Below are 16894 nucleotides of genomic sequence, written 5' to 3'. Positions count from 1 at the left end.
AATGGTAATTTTGTTCTGTGTACACGACGTATATGGGAAAATTCAGTTTTTGCCTGAAAATTTTTCGCTGCGTGGCAACCCGCAGTCTGATTATTATGTTTTTGGTATCAAAAGATGCGCAAGGCTTGAGGCTAAAAAAGTAATAACAGCTCGGGTCGCGAAAAAAGTTTTTAAAGCTATCACGGGAAAAGTTGAAGGGTCCGCCCCCCCCCCCCCCCCGGCCCTTTTAGGGTTAAAAGTAATAGTGGCCGGATCCTACCTTCCTAAACCTTACAAAATCTTCCCATACCTCCTGGTTCTGGAAGGGGTAAGTATAAAAACAAGGACCAAGTGGTACAACCCTCTGCGGCTGGGTAATGTGTGAAGACAGCTTAAATAGGGCAACGTCCGTGCACCCGAATGGGGCGTCATCTAATATGCAAAAAATATGCAAATTAGACACATGCGCATCAGTGTTTTCAAACCGATCTTAAGCCCGGTTCATACTCGGCGCGAAAGCGAAAGCAGACGCGAATTTGTGACGTCGTGTCAAGTATTCGCGCTGCGAATTCGTAAAAGTTGAGCACATTTTAACTCGGGCGAATTTCGCAATAAACGATTCATGACGTCAAATTCGCTTCGCATTCGCATTCACGTGGAGTATGAACCGGGCTTTAGAATGCAAAGCTGTAATACTCGAGTTGCATGAATTTAATATATGGCCGAGTAAACTGTCCATCAACCAACCTGACCACACACCCACCAACCAACCAACATAAGCAGCTCAAGCCCACGGCATGTTTCACACCCACCGTGGAAAAAATTAAAAAACACTGAATATGTTTGTACATGTACGGTAATACTCCATATACTGTGAGCTTTATTTTCTCGCTTACTCCTCTGTCAGACATTTCCCTGAGAGCCAGTCAATACCTACTTAAAAGCCCCTAGATCATGTTCCCTGACCTTTCGCGACCCTTGACCTCATGATGTCAATGTTCTCACGTACAGACTATGTGTGGTATGTGCGGTTGTCTGCCACCATGGTCTGTATTGTCACGACAATACCGGCTGTGTTGGAGACAGCGGTTTGGTTATTTGAGAGCCGTCAGCGGCATGTTTGGGGGATGTTTGGAATTCATCTGAGGTTTCTGGTTTACTGTGAATGTTCTGACTGAGTGAAAAACAGAACAACCACAAAATTCCGTCCAGAACATTTTTTTTTTTTTTTTCAAAACTGAATGAGTTCAAGAATGGCAAATTTAAACCAAGGAAGAAAAAACATTTGACAAAAATGAACTTCTCGTTTGTCAGACTCTGTCCGTAGCAAAGAGCCTTCTGAAACGAAAGTAAAACTGCATTTCCACGTGCATATTGTTTTTACAAATTACATGTTTTAAAAGGGAATGTTTATGTAACGATTGTGAAACTAGCTTGCATGTTTCTTTCTCAAAAGAAGGCATATCGGAAACACCTCATGCAGTTTCTATTTTCAATGGAAATATCGCTTGCGGGAAATGTTAAGCACTATATTCTCAGAGCTGGTGAGAAAAAAATCAGGAACTTACTTTGGTGGGACTCGAACCCTAATCTAATAATAATAACAATGTGTGGTGCTCACACAGCGCTTACCACCAAAGCTACCGGTAGGTCTCAAAGTGCCTCACAGTTATTAACCCCTGTTTATCAGGCCATGAAACCACTTTTCTGCAGCCAAGATCAGCGCAATCTGGTCTCTACCCTCACATGTACCCAATTATACTCGTGGGGGGAGAGAGGCAATTGTAGTAAAGTGTCTTGCCCAAGGACACAATGACCATGTTTCCCGTCAGGGTCTGAACCCAAGTACCATGGCACATGGATGGAACACTGTAACCATTGGACCATGGTACAAACTACCTGCTTACTAATACAAATACTCTCAACACTCTGTAATCAAAATTGAATTTCAGGGTCATTCCATGCCAACTCAACAAATGGTGCACACCATCACCTCTTGGATTTTTTTCTTTTTTGGTGTACTGAAAGATACTTAGGAGAAATGCAAATTCTGAAAATTTGGGGTCTCTACGACTTTTCGTTCTTGCGCAACAGCATTTTGAAATTTGAGGTGGGCGGGGCCAAAAGTGCGTCGCGTCATGAAATTCAATGTTTAAAGGGCCATATATTTAAAACTATACCACCCAGACATTTGAAACTTGGTAATCTGGGCTATTTTTTGCTGTAGATTTCAAATATTTAAACAGAAAGAAAGTAGCTTGTTTCATTTTTAAGTTAGAGGGGCCCCAAAATGGCCCAAAACTCATCTGGACCAATGTTCGGGGGGGTGTAAGTCAAAAATTGAAAATATTTTTTTCACCAAATTTTTTGCCTGTAATAGCCCCCAATTGAAACTACTTTCATGTAAAATCTTACACTTATATTAACTTCATTGAATGAGATATAGCCCTTGCAAAAAGCAAATTGTTTATTTTTACGATAACTTGACCCCCCCAAAAACCAACGTCAGACATTCCGCACCAAATTTTGCTTCACATATGTTTGAGGTTGGTCCTTAGTGAAGTCCTCTGAAAAGTTTCATGTTGGTGTCTAAATGTCTTCAGTGGATAGTTGGGCTTTATAAAGAGTCTATATCTTATGATGCTGCAGGTTCCGTAACATACAAGTACACGTACCGGTACCTAGAATAACAGCAGTCGGTACATAAAGAACAAGTTGGGTATGAAACTTAGCTTACATTTGTACATGTAGACTTTTGATCAGTTGATATAATTGTTTACAGTTTCACAGGTGAAATTATGCATTCCTTGTGATGTAGTTTTGATGAAGTTGAATGAGTTGCATGATGGTTGGCTCACTAAGTTTGTATTGCCTTCCACCGCTATGTAGAAGTTCTGGTGTTGGTACGCAACACAACACATCAACAAATGGAATGTTACATTTATCCTCTCTTTGTGGCCAACAGAGAGTATTTGTTGATTCCGTCCTGTACATGAAGCGGACATACACATCCTCATGAAGTTGTGATACATCTTCTACAATAGCAATGTACCAAACATCATGCATAGACCACACAAACATATTTTCCTGGGTTGAGGTCAGCTGCTACAATTGGTGCATGATGAGTTTGAGCATGCCATACATGCAACTCCTTGGATGAACTAGGTTTCCCCTTATCCATAATGAAAACTAAGATCAATCAGGTTAAAACCATAGACCCTCTACTCAAACTGAATCATTTCTCTTTGGTTCAGGCTAGTGCTATACTATGCTGTGCAAGTGAGAACTGGTTAATTACTACATACATGACATGCATGCTGTGTGATGAGCACATGGAAAGAATAAGACTCTCAAGTCATTTAACCTAATTTGCTTATAATGCACATGTAGGTCTACAAGCAACTGTTTATTGAGCAGGAAATGGGTAGTCTTGACCCAAGTCTTTCAACAGTCGGGGGATTTTGTTGTGCTGGTTCCGTAAAATACAAGTACATGTACATGTACATGTATGTATGTTAAGGAACCTGCAGCATCATAAGATATAGACTCTTTATAAAGCCCAACTATCCACTGAAGACATTTAGACACCAACATGAAACTTTTCAGAGGACTTCACTAAGGACCAACCTCAAACATATGTGAAGCAAAATTTGGTGTGGAATGTCTGACGTTGGTTTTTGGGGGGGTCAAGTTATCGTAAAAATAAACAATTTGCTTTTTGCAAGGGCTATATCTCATTCAATGAAGTTAATATAAGTGTAAGATTTTACATGAAAGTAGTTTCAATTGGGGGCTATTACAGGCAAAAAAATTGGTGAAAAAAATACTTTCAATTTTTGACTTACACCCCCCCGAACATTGGTCCAGATGAGTTTTGGGCCATTTTGGGGCCCCTCTAACTTAAAAATGAAACAAGCTACTTTCTTTCTGTTTAAATATTTGAAATCTACAGCAAAAAATAGCCCAGATTACCAAGTTTCAAATGTCTGGGTGGTATAGTTTTAAATATATGGCCCTTTAAACATTGAATTTCATGACGCGACGCACTTTTGGCCCCGCCCACCTCAAATTTCAAAATGCTGTTGCGCAAGAACGAAAAGTCGTAGAGACCCCAAATTTTCAGAATTTGCATTTCTCCTAAGTATCTTTCAGTACACCAAAAAAGAAAAAAATCCAAGAGGTGATGGTGTGCACCATTTGTTGAGTTGGCATGGAATGACCCTTCAACAATTGCATGTACATGTACCTTTAAAGGGAATGTACATCATTGGCTTTTGCTGTAATTTTCAGAAATGAACTATTTGAGGGGTTAGTATTTATAGATCAAATATTGTTACACTGACATGTTTGAAATTTTGTGTTTGAAAAAGCTGGAAGAAGCAAGAAAAACAAAAACTTTCAAGTAGTCTGGTTCCCTGACTCCACTTAAGATAAAATGGATCAATTTATAGATGCCAGAAAATTGTACGGTAAAGGGAACCAGTCTAGCTGGCCTGTACCTGTTCATGAACATGTAACCAATAGCAAACAACATTTGGACCCAAAAAAGGGTAAATTTGGAGCAGTAATTGAAAAATAAATAGGTTTTTCCAACGGTGGTCGGCGGACCACAATACAATTTTCTTGAAAATGACTTCACACCAGGTGCCATAATTTTACAGGATGCTTTAGACTGTCATTTACCAACATCCTAGTAAGGTATTTCGTAAAACTTGGTAGTTTTATTTTTCGATGTTTGCAAATGTTGTATATTCCCTTTAACCTGGATGTTGTGCCCATAGCAAAGGTCTTACCACAATTTTTTAGTCAGGAAAGTCGAAGTTGGTTGGTAATTCTCAATTATAGTGTGCGTGGTGTGACCCTTGACATCTATGGTCATGATTTCATGTTTATTTCCTTCCCTACCCTGACCCTGAATGAGTTCTTTCCTGACTTCCTGTTGACTGTATCTGTCTTTGCCCTCTTCCTGTCCATGTGGTAATCCAGCTACGGGATGTACTTCTCTTGTTCCAATTTTTATTCATTTCAGTTTTATACAAAGGTGTTTTCGGTTTTGAATTCAGGAAAATGGGGTTAGATAAACTTGAGTAAATAGAGAAACCATAGGTGGTTTCGGAAGTGTGGATGTTACGTTAAGGACATTTGCTTTGATTTGTTTGCTTTCAATTGCTTTGATTTACATGTACATTGCCTTTGTTGGTATCTTGCTAGTTTTGACCACACCTCCCCCCCCAAAAAAAAAAAAAATTGGATATGTTCGCAAATAGCTCGGGGAATTTCCAGGATTAAAACTGGTTTTATTTTTCAACAAAATACCTGTCATGCTTGTGATCAGTTATTGAAAATTTTGGGTTCAGAAATTTATTGCGTGTATTGAAAAAATTCACTACCAGCTATATGTGCTACCCATTATCTGTGTCAAATATCCAACTTAAACTTTGTGCTCAAGTATTTATTTGAGTGTTAAGGCCATTCAATACTTCGCACAAAAGAAAAGGCGAACACAAGTACGTATTCAGTTGTGAATTCAGTTGTAAATTTGCAACAGTTGAACATATTTCAACTGATGACTGTGTTGTGACTTCAAAATTTGCTTCATTTAAATATCATACAGTAAACTCCGGCCAAGTCGGCACTCGCGGTACCCGGAAATTTGTGACGACTTTAATACGTGAATGCCAACATCTGCTGTAAGTCGTCATTTTGCCGACTTACATGAATGGCCTTTTTGCACACATGATTCATTGCACTAATTGGCTTCGATTTCCCCTGGTTTATCTCCTTAATGCTTGAGTTGATTCCAGCAAATTAATCCTCAAATTTTATCATCACGGGCTCGGGTATTGATAGTGGAGACCACGTGTACATAGTAATACACGTACGTGTGCAGTTACGCATTAAATGCGTGTGTGGTATTGACTGCATCATTCAATAAGACGACCCCCAAAATGGACAGAGCGCATGCGTACAGGACTAGAGGGGTTACTGGTATTGATATGCTCACGATGCAGCGATCACACGGGCCGTGCCAAACCACTTTTCACTCGACGATTCTTGCCAACCGCATTGCAGCATGAAGGTAGGAAGTCGATGCCAATGCGTGATTTTTTTTTGAATGCCGACTTACACAAGTATTTTGTCATGCTTTTTATAGAAATTGGACCGAGAGTAATACGACGACTTGAGCAGAATTTGCGACTTATAAAAGCCGACTTAGAAATAAAAAAAATTCAGTGGAAATGCATTACCGACAATCTGGACTTTTATCAGACGGTCGACTTGAGCGGTTTGGCGAGTTGTACGGAGTTTACTGTACGTACAAAGTGGCATTGGGCTTTTCAAAGTAGCCAATTAGAACCTTTGGAATTTTCTTGCTTCACTTCCAGGTCTCCGGTGCCCAGCCTGCACCAGCCGCCGTCCGGGTCAGCAACGAGCCCAGCTATGCCAAGCCCCATCAAGTGGGGGCCCAGCCCCGCCCCTCCCAGCCAGCCCAGGACGGGAGCTCCGCCCCTAGGGGGACCCAGCTGGACTCCATGCTGGGTCATCTGGGGTCTGATGTCAGTCGGCAGGGCGTCAGTACGGTGACCAAGGGATCCTGTGCTGCTTGCCAGAAACAGATCATAGGACAGGTAGGATTGAACGGAGTTCGTTAACTTGCTGTGTTTGCAGTAAATGCAAATTGAAATTAAGACCCCAGTATTTTTGCAATAGGAACATTCCTCAATCCTCCAAATCCACCAGTTTACAGAAATCCAGTGGTGACACAATCTGTGTACTTGTTAAGTCCCTGCAACTGATTTCATGAAACTCTGTGCCATGACGTAACTCCAGGTATGCCACATTTGATTGCACACGTTTAGCAACATTTTACATTGCCCAACATTATAGTTATGACTTATGCTAAGGATTAGTCTGACTCTGAGTATCACCCGTTATTCATGGAGCAAGACTTCTGTATAACATCTGATATGTGTAAACATACACATATATGCAAGCCACGCGCCAGCCAATCGGAGTCGACTTTACTAAATCGTGACGTCATTGCAGCATTTTGTAATACAACAACAGCCGGGCGCGATACAGTGCGCGTGACACAGGGTTTTTTAATCCATTGTCTGTGACGCGCAATGGGTGAATGACCGAAGACCCGATATAGAAAGGGCCTGCTGCTTGGTCAAAATCTAGGAGGTCATGAGGCGGGGTCTTACCTAATTAATCAGCAAATCTGCTCAAATATCATAGACCATGGCATTCACCATGTTCTATTACATTAGGATGTGACGTTTAAACGTTTAAAAAAAAATCCTAAATCCAGTTACAAATTGTCCAATATGTTTAAACGAAACACGACTGATAAAAAAAGAAACCTACCTTTATGCAATCTTCCGTTGTGTTAAACATACATCCATCTTATGAAAAGTTTTCAAACCTATTTAATTTACAAAACCATAGAGTGCAGTGCTTGATTACATTCGGGATACACATAAGTTAAGTTTTTACTTTTTCAGTGACTGCCTGCTATTTGTCATGCCAATCATGTTGATTTATCATGTCAATCACGCCGGTCGCAGACATAATGGGCAGACGTCAGCCTTTGTGAAATGGCTAAATGTTAAACGTTTAAACGGTATTTGAAATAATTGCAAAACATTTACAAAATTAAATGCAAAGATACATCCTTTCATGTTATTTATGCAAGAAAATATGGCGTCACTTCAGGTGGCATAGGTTGTGTAGTAGCAACTGAAAATGGATGAGTTTTAACACATGATTCCTGTGGCGCCTGCCATTATCCAACTTATCAAGGTTGAAACAAAACACAGCTTAAAATGAAATGCTATTTTACCTGTGACAAAACATTTACTGTTGTCACATGATTCCGGAAAAATCAGACAAATTTCTTAACCAAAATGGTGGGGGGAGGGGGAGGTGATTCAACAACTGTTTTGTAATTGAATAGAAATCAAACAAACAGATGTCGTCCAAGATGTTTGAATTCCACTTGAGTACAAGTACAAATCCAAGAACTATAGCTCCTTAGGTTGTTGGTAACTGTATTTTTATGAGTACGAGTAAAAATCCAACTGAAGCCAAACAGTACTTGAGACACTGACTGTAGAGCTATCTCCAGACTGGGACCGTGAGTGCATGAAAACGTGTTAAATTACTACTGACATTTTTTTTACTCACCATTCGACTAATTAACGCCTACACAACACATACATGAAAATGCTATAGTTGCAAGCATGTAACCTGCGAAATTTGAGACATTAAATCCAATTTTAAGGCAAGTTAATGGCAGTTCACAAAACCATCCACCTCATTCTCCATGCTCTGGAAATGTTCGTGTGATTCACAAAGTATTCTGGGTAAGATGTAGGAAGTGCCTTGCAGCTTACTTGTTTTTTAATCGATGGCCAAAAGAACAAGCGCCCTCTGTTAAAAATTGAAACATTCTACTGTGTGAAGGTGTATCAGCAACAGGACGCTGTTTTATCTACACAATGAAAATGTTACAGCTGAGGAGTCTTTTTGTAACTGACATTCACAATGCATTGCGGTACACATCAACGTGATGTCTCACATTTGGATTTCGATATTACTCTCTGCAAAATTAGAATTACAAGCTGAATTTTTGGTGATGCAATGCTCACAACAGCAACTTAGCAAGGCAGAAGTTTGGGGCTTGCAAATTTAATGCACACTGCTTTTTTTACACAGCACAAACTTTTGCACGATATGGACACCTTACGTTTTGGGACTCTCATACGCAGTATTGAGAGTCCCAAATTTTGGGACTAAGCTCTCTCATGAATGCTATGATAAAGCTGACTTTGTTCTATCCATTCTGATCCCATTATTGTTGTGGACTTCTCTTCAGATTGTGACTGCCCTAGGCCAGACGTGGCATCCCGAGCATTTTGTCTGCTCTCACTGTCAGGTAGAGCTAGGCACGAAGAGTTTCTTTGAGAGGGAGGGTCAGGCTTACTGTGAGGCCGACTACCAGAATATCTTCTCTCCGCGCTGTGCCTACTGCAATGGCCCTATTTTGGACGTGAGTACAGAGTAACCCAATCGCTAGAATTTAACCCTAACTCCCTAGGCCTTTTTGCTAGGATGTAGCCTCAATCCTGCAAAATCGTCCAATTGGCCTCATGGTAAAATAGCATATAGCCTCAATCATGCAAATTCCTCCATTATTTTTTAATATGGTCCGTTGAGGGGTGACCACTGCCTGAATCCTGCAAAATCCTGCGGCAGTGACTGTTAATATGTTGAGGCTTGGCCAGTGACATCCTGGAGCAGTACGGAGGATTTCAAGCATAATCCAGGCCTATATTTATGCATGGCTGAGCTAAAACAACACAAGGTCCGGCCCAAGACCTTGACAAAGTGTATCCTACGAAATCAGAAACGCACATTTGCCATGTAACCTCAATCCTCCAAATTCCTCCACTTTGGCAAAGAGGATTTTGAAGGTTTCAGGGCGGTTAGGGTTAAATACAATGTTATTCCCTACATGCAGAAATGTGTAACAGCCCTGGACAAGACCTGGCACCCGGAGCATTTCTTCTGCGCCCAGTGCGGCCAGCCGTTCGGCGACGGTGGATTCCACGAGAAGAACAACAAGGTGTACTGCAAGGAGGACTACTTTGACATGTTTGCGCCCAAATGCGGCGGCTGCCACCGTGCAATCATGGAGAACTACATAACGGCTCTCAATGTGCAATGGCATCCCGAGTGCTTTGTTTGTGGGGTGAGTTAGAATTTGTCTCAAAGATTGCGTTCCTCTGGCTTTTTGCTGTGTTGTAGCACTGTCCATCACAAGTCCAATAAGATAAAGTTTATTGTTATACCTCTGTCTTGAATACTGTATTTTCATTGGCTTAGAATGATCATGTGTTAAGTTTATAAAAAGTCATGGCACAGTCCCCGTGGGATATCACGTTCGTGAGGCAGGAGTGTGCTATGACTTTGTACGTACGGTACGTATACGCTGTGAAACGCTTGAATCGTTGGGACCCACGCTATTTTCACCGTGTTTTCACATATGAGTGGAGCAGCAAACTAGCAGACGATCAGCTGTTCGAGCAGGCGACATGCATGTGAGTTGCCGTTTGACTGCCATGATTGTTGTGTTTTTACCGCTGTTTGTAAAATTGTGGCACCAGGTGCCACGATTTTACACGATGCTTTACACCGTCATTCACTAACAGTCCAGTAAGGTATTTCATAATAATTTGGTAGCTTTGTTTTTTGATGTTTGCAAATGTTGTATATTCCCTTTAAAATCTCTTGTGTTTCCAATCCATCTTTTGTCCAGGAGTGTCGCATGCCCTTCAACGGCGGCAGCTTCTTTGACCATGACGGCATCCCCTACTGTGAGATCCACTACCACGCCGTGCGGGGCTCACTGTGCGCCGGTTGCAGCAAGCCCATCACGGGCCGATGCATCACGGCCATGGGGAAGAAATTCCACCCGGAGCACTTCATCTGCGCCTTCTGTCTGAAACAACTGAATAAGGGCACCTTCAAAGAGCAGAACGACAAGCCGTACTGCCATGCCTGCTTCATCAAACTCTTCAGCTAGGTTCTTGGGAGAGGTGTCAGGAGGTCCACAGTGACAAATCCACAGTTAAAATGAGGGCCAAGTTGCCAGTGTTGTAGGCGAGACCATCCGAAGACCGGACACGAGACCTATTGTAGAGCAAGCAGAAGACCAGCCACAAGTAACAGGCCAAGAACAATGACAAAGGAATGCCTTTGTTGCATTTCTTTCGAATAGTTTGTGACTTGAATTGAGACTGGAGGTCTTGTGATGGTCCTGTGTTGGTCTTGGGATTGTCTTGTGTTGGTCTTGTGTTGGTCTTGTGCTGGTCGTATGTTGGTCTTGTGTTGGTCTTGTGTTGGTCTTGTGATGGTCTTGTGATGGTCTTGGGATGGTCTTGTGTTGGTCTTGTGATGGTCTTGTGTTGGTCTTGTGTTGGTCTTGTGATGGTCTTGTGTTGGTCTTGTGTTGGTCTGATGATGGTCTTGTGTTGGTCTTGTGATGGTCTTGTGTGGGTCTTGTGTTGGTCTTGTGTTGGTCTTGTGTTGTCTAGTGTTGGTCTTGTGTTGGTCTTGTGTTGGTCTTGTGTTGGTCTTGCGTTGGTCTTGTGATGGTCTTGGGATGGTCTTGTGTTGGTCTTGTGTTGGTCTTGGGATGGTCTTGTGATGGTCTTGTGATGGTCTTGTGATGGTGTTGTGTTGGCCATGTGTTGGTCTTGTGTTGGTCTTGTGATGGTCTTGTGTTGGTTTTTGTTGGTCTTGTGTTGGTCTTGTGTTGGTCTTGTGTTGATCTTGTGTTGTCTTGTGATGGTCTTGTGTTGGTCTTGTGTTGGTTTTGTGATGGTCTTGTGATGGTCTTGTGTTGGGCTTGTGATGGTCTTGTGATGGTCTTGTGTTGGTCTCGACTTCAACACTGCAAGTTACACCAGGCAATTTTCACAGGCAACGAAACACTTCAAGCTAAACTTAAGGAAGGCCTCAAAAGAACGAAGTTCCTTTTTTCCAACAATTTATGGAAGTCCCTCGGAACATTACAGGGAAGGGAAATTTGCCTTTCGTCTTCTTCTTGAAGATTGCCTTGGACACGTTGCCTGCAAATTGCCTTGTGAGACACCGCCCTTATTAAAGAATGATAGGAATCTATTTCTATTTGAAATTTAGGATGAGATTTTTGTTCTTACAATAAATACATAGATCTCTGTATGCCACAAAGTTGTAAGCACTCATCTGAGTACATGGTCCCACTGTCATGGGACAACGCAGTTACGGCCACTTCATAGAGGAGGGAGATAGGCGTAATGAGCCTTTTTTTTTATTGAGAGAGGTTTTTTATACAATGTTCTTTGAGGAACTTTCTGTAAGATAATCATGTTACTGAATGTGTTTCACTACCGTGAAAAAAATGCAGTGCATAAGTCACTCTACATGCATTTTGCAAGTTGCACCTGAAATTTCTGCTGCAGTACTGTCTATTAAATGCTATGTGTATATACACTGAATATCGAGCAATCACTTGCACCAAAGTACAAAGCACCGCTTTAATCATATTTTTTTTTCATAGAAATGTCCGCATATATCTGCAGGTTTATGGAACTAATAAATCCAAGTTTGTGGTTTTCCAACATCCATGTACTTTTTTTAACCCTAAAGGGGCCGGGTTATTTTGACCATCTCTCAACCGGGGGGGGGGGGGGGGGGGGGGGGGGGGGGGGGGGGGATTCCGCCCCCCCCCTAAGATCTCGGCCATCGAGTGACGAAAAATTTTGAAACTCAGCACATGCATAGAGCAACTCTTCCTAAACATGCCCAAGAAATTTCATGACTATAGGTCAAAGGGTTTTGTAATTATGGCTAATTAATTATTCATATGTATGAATGGCAATTCTGCTCATTGTACACGACGTATATGCAAAAATTCAGTTTTCACGGCGCATAGTGCGGAAAATTTTTCGCTACGTGCCAACCCGTGGTCCGATTTTTATGTTTTTGGTATCAAAAGATGCGCAAAGCTCGAGGCTAAAAAGTCATAACAGCTCGGGTCGCGAAAAATTTTTTTTTAGAGGCAATCGCGGAAAATGTTGAGGGGGGGGGGCGGATTCCGCCCCCCCCGACCCCTTTAGGGTTAAACAAACGAATCGATTATGTACTTCTCCTCATAATAGGCTGTACATATTCAAATAATTTAGCATTTGATTATTCCAATTTGGATAGGGGTGTGCATCGGAACCGGGTTCCTGAGTTCCTGATCGCTGATGTCAGGAACCGGTTCCAGATTATGGGATTGGGTACCCGTAACCAACTTTACAGATTACTTAGTGACTTCTCGGTCAATGAGAAAGAAAGGTTTTCAATGCCATTCGTGGGGAATTGTTAAAAACAACAACCAGGCTACATGGAAAACCAAAACAGATTTCACATTTTGGTGTATTTTACCGTGCGACAGATGACACTCGTGAAAGTTGCACTTTATGCCGTAAAGCTATTAAGTCCTAGACAACTTCCAGGATTTAAATTTTGGGGTCAGGTTTCATTTACGGGTACCCGGGTACCAATGTTTTACTTCAATAGGTCTCGTTCAAATGACATCATTTCCTACAGACCATCCACGTGCATCTCTATTTTGAGCGTCGTGTTTCGAACACATTTCAAGCAATAAGTGCGCTTGTTTGCAACATTTTCACCACTGCGTAATTTGTACTTGATTGCGTAAAATATGCAGTTGCAGTTCTCCTACAGAGATGGCCGTCATTGAGCGATCCCTATAAGGTACCCGATACCCGTTGTACCTAAAATGCAAACCACTAAAGTTGGACTTGGTCTAATAATCCAATTTCGAAATGTGCTGATCAAGTTAAATATGTGCAGCCTAAACTGGCCACTGATCGGGATAAGCGCGCACCTGCGCTTGTCGAAAATCAACGAAGGCTTATTAAAATTATATACAGAACAAGTAGCCGTGGCTGTTACTTGACCAGTTTCAAAGGAGGAACTTGAACTGATAGACCTATTCCTCATGGAAGCTCTCAAATCATGTGCGATAATGGCTTTCAATCAGAGTTGTAACGATTCACTGATTTTTGTGACTCGAGTCGAGTCAAGTCATTTTAAAGAAGTGACTCGAGTCGAGTCGAGTCATTTTAAAGAATTGACTCGAGTCGAGTCGAGTCATTAGGTCAAAAGGTCAAGTCGAGTCAAGTCGAGTCAAATATTTAGCTCGAGTCAATTCGAGTCACGATTATTCGAACACTATATATACCAAAATTTATAAAAGGAGGCCATAAGTTTAGCCAGCATTCGAATCCAATAGCTTTATAAGAAATCGCCCCGAGTCGAGTCATATACCCTTAGGGACTCGAGTCGAGTCGAGTCACCAAAAATTGTGACTCGAGTCAGACTCGACTCGAGTCATTACAACTCTGCTTCCAATAATAGTGTGGCATTTGACAAACATTAAAAACCACACAACATGTACGTTTTTCATCATCTTCTCGAGACTGCTCTCATATTTAAAAATATTTGAATCGGAAAAAAAAATACTATTCAGATATTAAGTTAATGATCGAATGTTCAGATATTCAGTATATTCCGCGCAGCCCTATACCATAAAACTAATTTCAGTGATCATCAATGAATTTTTAAAATTTGTAACATAAAGCAATTGGAAAAGTGGTGGTGTCGGTGTAATAATGAATTTATGGGGTTTTGACTTTTGGGTTTTGACTTGCAATGCCGAAGTGTTGCTACCAAAAGAAATTTTGTCCAAATTCATTTTATTGACTGCTTTTAGGGAAAAACCAGTTTAAGGGTAGAAGGTGGTTCAGGACTTGAGTTGAAATTTTTCCCGATGTCCTCAAAACATGGCTTCCCAAAAGTAGTGGTTTCATTAATATTGTATAGATAACTTGAATTTTATAATGTACAACTTTTATGTGCAACATATGACATTAGGTCCTTACTAAAAAAAAAAATCATAAAATTGTACTCAAAACATTTTACTAACATTTTCCTTTTTTTTCTCATTCTACTAATGGTACGCGATTTCCATGGTTTATACGTAATCATGCAATGGTTTTATTAATCGTTTTAATTAACTACATCAAGTTCATTCTTAGCCCATTAAATATAAAAAAAAAAATATTTTTGTATAATTATGTAAGTATGCGTTGTATTTAAGATTTCTGTTAATTGCTCATAAAAGTGCCTTTCAATTTTCGTCACTTGTGCACTTGCGTGTATAATTATATATGTTTGTTGTATAATGGGGGGATACGTAGTGTTTACCAAGAATTAGTCTGTTTGCTGTACTCTGCAAAAACTGTGGTGTTAATTTAACACCATTCGGTATCTATATAGGACAACACCAGCAAAATTTAACACCAGATGGTCCTATGTAGATACCAATGGTGTAAATTTAACACTGCAGTTTTTGCAGTGTAGGTTCATGCACATGACAGAATAGTACAGGATTCCTGCAATTTGCCAAATATTTTTAGTTAATTTTTTTTTTCTGGCACCTAGAAACTAAAAAGTATAAAGGATCAATATAATACTCTTTAAATCATTAACCCTCCTTTGCAAACATACATTCTGTGCCAAGTAGTCCTTTTAGTCAAAATCAATCAAGCGACTGTTTTCAAAAGTTTGAAATTCCCAGCCTACGTAAAGCAAGATTGGCTGGCCGTGGCTGTTTAGAACTCTTACAGCTTTGATTTGGGTGTAGGTAATTGATAAGCCAGCTGTGCCCACAAATTGCCTGCTCTGTCTGCTCATGGTCTGTTGACTGAGTTTAACTAGTCGGGGTGCTTGCTTGATTATGATCTGACTGCTGGTGACTAGCCTGTGTTAAAAGTATATCAGGGGAAGTGGATAAAAATGTTTGACTGTCTGCGACTGTTTAAATAGCAGGAGGGTTAATGAGTTTTATAAATCCACAACGTCTGTCTTGCATTCATAATAGTTCTCATGTAAACCTGTTTTATACCAAGCAGTCCAGGAAAAAACAATTAAAGCAAAGGCAAGCGCAAATGTTCTGGTCACTTTTTTTAAGGATCTTAGTGTGGAGACATATGGAATGCCTTTCTGTAAAGTTGTTTTCTGTCGATATATTTTGTGTGGAAAATATGTATTTTTTTTGTATACTATGTTTACTGCTGGTTTGGAAAGTTTTTTGGTTAAAGGCATATATGTATGTTAACTAAATATGTAAGGTATCATGTAGCATTGCCTTGCATTACTCATATTCTCCCATGCACTTCTGGCGCATAACTTGGCTGAGCACATCTGTTTTTGGTTTTTTTCTTTCTTTTTTCAAGAGAATGTAAAATGTTTAGCTGTAATTTCCTCTTCAGTATGTCAAGCTGAACATATGATTTTTTTTACTCTGTGATCTCATATTTTTTGTTCACTTATTGAATTCCTTTTTTAGCCTGCACTTACTTTATTTTGCTCTGGAAAATTATTGAGAATATTCATTGTCACCTATAAGTGGGTATCGTAAAGACTTCCAAATTGTATCACATGTGCATCTACTTTTTTTTAGAACCTATACTATTGTAGGTTTTATTGGAAGACGGAAAAATTAAAGCTTTTTTTATATAACACTATGGTCAATATTACAGATTTCAAACTTGTCTTGTACTGTAGTACTACATACTATTTTGAATTCACACAATCTTAGAAGTATTGTAACAATATAAGGTTATCCTGAATAAAAAAAATGCATTTTGAGAAAAAACGAAAACTGTAATTTCTGAATGAAATTTGTGCGTTCATTTTAGAAATTGAATATTTTCCTCATGAAAATGAAGTCAGATTGTATTCGTAACCATTTTGAACAAACAAAATAGATTACAGCAGACATTTCAGTCAACCTTTCAGTATCATCTCCATGAACAATATTATATTTCAACTTTCCTTCCATGCATTTTTATCCCCCTGGCTTTCAAGCTAGACAGGGGGATATTGAGACGGGGGGACATTGTGATCGCGTATTCCGTCTGTGTGTCAGGTTGTGAGTGTGTTCTAGTTCACTGTCTAGGTCTGTGGAGAGAAGGCTGATTGTCAAACAAAACCTTTCCAATATGGATATTTACGAGGGCTCTGTATATAGAGCTCAGCTCAGTATTACTAATGACTCTGAGGTCTCTGGAGAGCTCAACTCAGTATGACTCTAACATATGTTAGTCCGGTGTCTTACCCAATCGCTTCATTCATCCCCAAACTCCCCATTCAATTGAGAACAGGTACCTGCCGGGAGGACAATCAAGGCCGTCACGGAAAATTGTTTCTACTTACTGCCTGTACATGTACATGTATACAAACTGCCAGGATGGCAGGGGATCACCCAAGTTTTACTTGCAGTATTTTT

General features: G+C 40.4%; 1 protein-coding gene across 1 annotated transcript in view; it reads left to right on the top strand.

The window, feature by feature from the left end:
• The window catches only part of LOC119728396 (paxillin-like), a 38598-nt gene extending 27889 nt beyond the window's left edge, over positions 1 to 10709 (top strand). The window contains exons 6-9 of the mRNA XM_038200623.1: positions 6366 to 6608; positions 8861 to 9034; positions 9506 to 9736; positions 10304 to 10709. Coding sequence (XP_038056551.1) covers positions 6366 to 6608; positions 8861 to 9034; positions 9506 to 9736; positions 10304 to 10570 — 915 coding nt within the window. The 3' untranslated portion in view covers positions 10571 to 10709. The remainder of the gene's footprint in view (positions 1 to 6365; positions 6609 to 8860; positions 9035 to 9505; positions 9737 to 10303) is intronic.
• The last annotated feature ends 6185 nt before the right edge of the window (positions 10710 to 16894 follow it).

This window comes from Patiria miniata, unplaced genomic scaffold, assembly GCF_015706575.1.
Source record: "Patiria miniata isolate m_02_andy unplaced genomic scaffold, ASM1570657v1 HiC_scaffold_1, whole genome shotgun sequence".
NCBI classification, from domain to species: domain Eukaryota; kingdom Metazoa; phylum Echinodermata; class Asteroidea; order Valvatida; family Asterinidae; genus Patiria; species Patiria miniata.
This window is presented reverse-complemented; position numbering and strand designations above follow the sequence as displayed.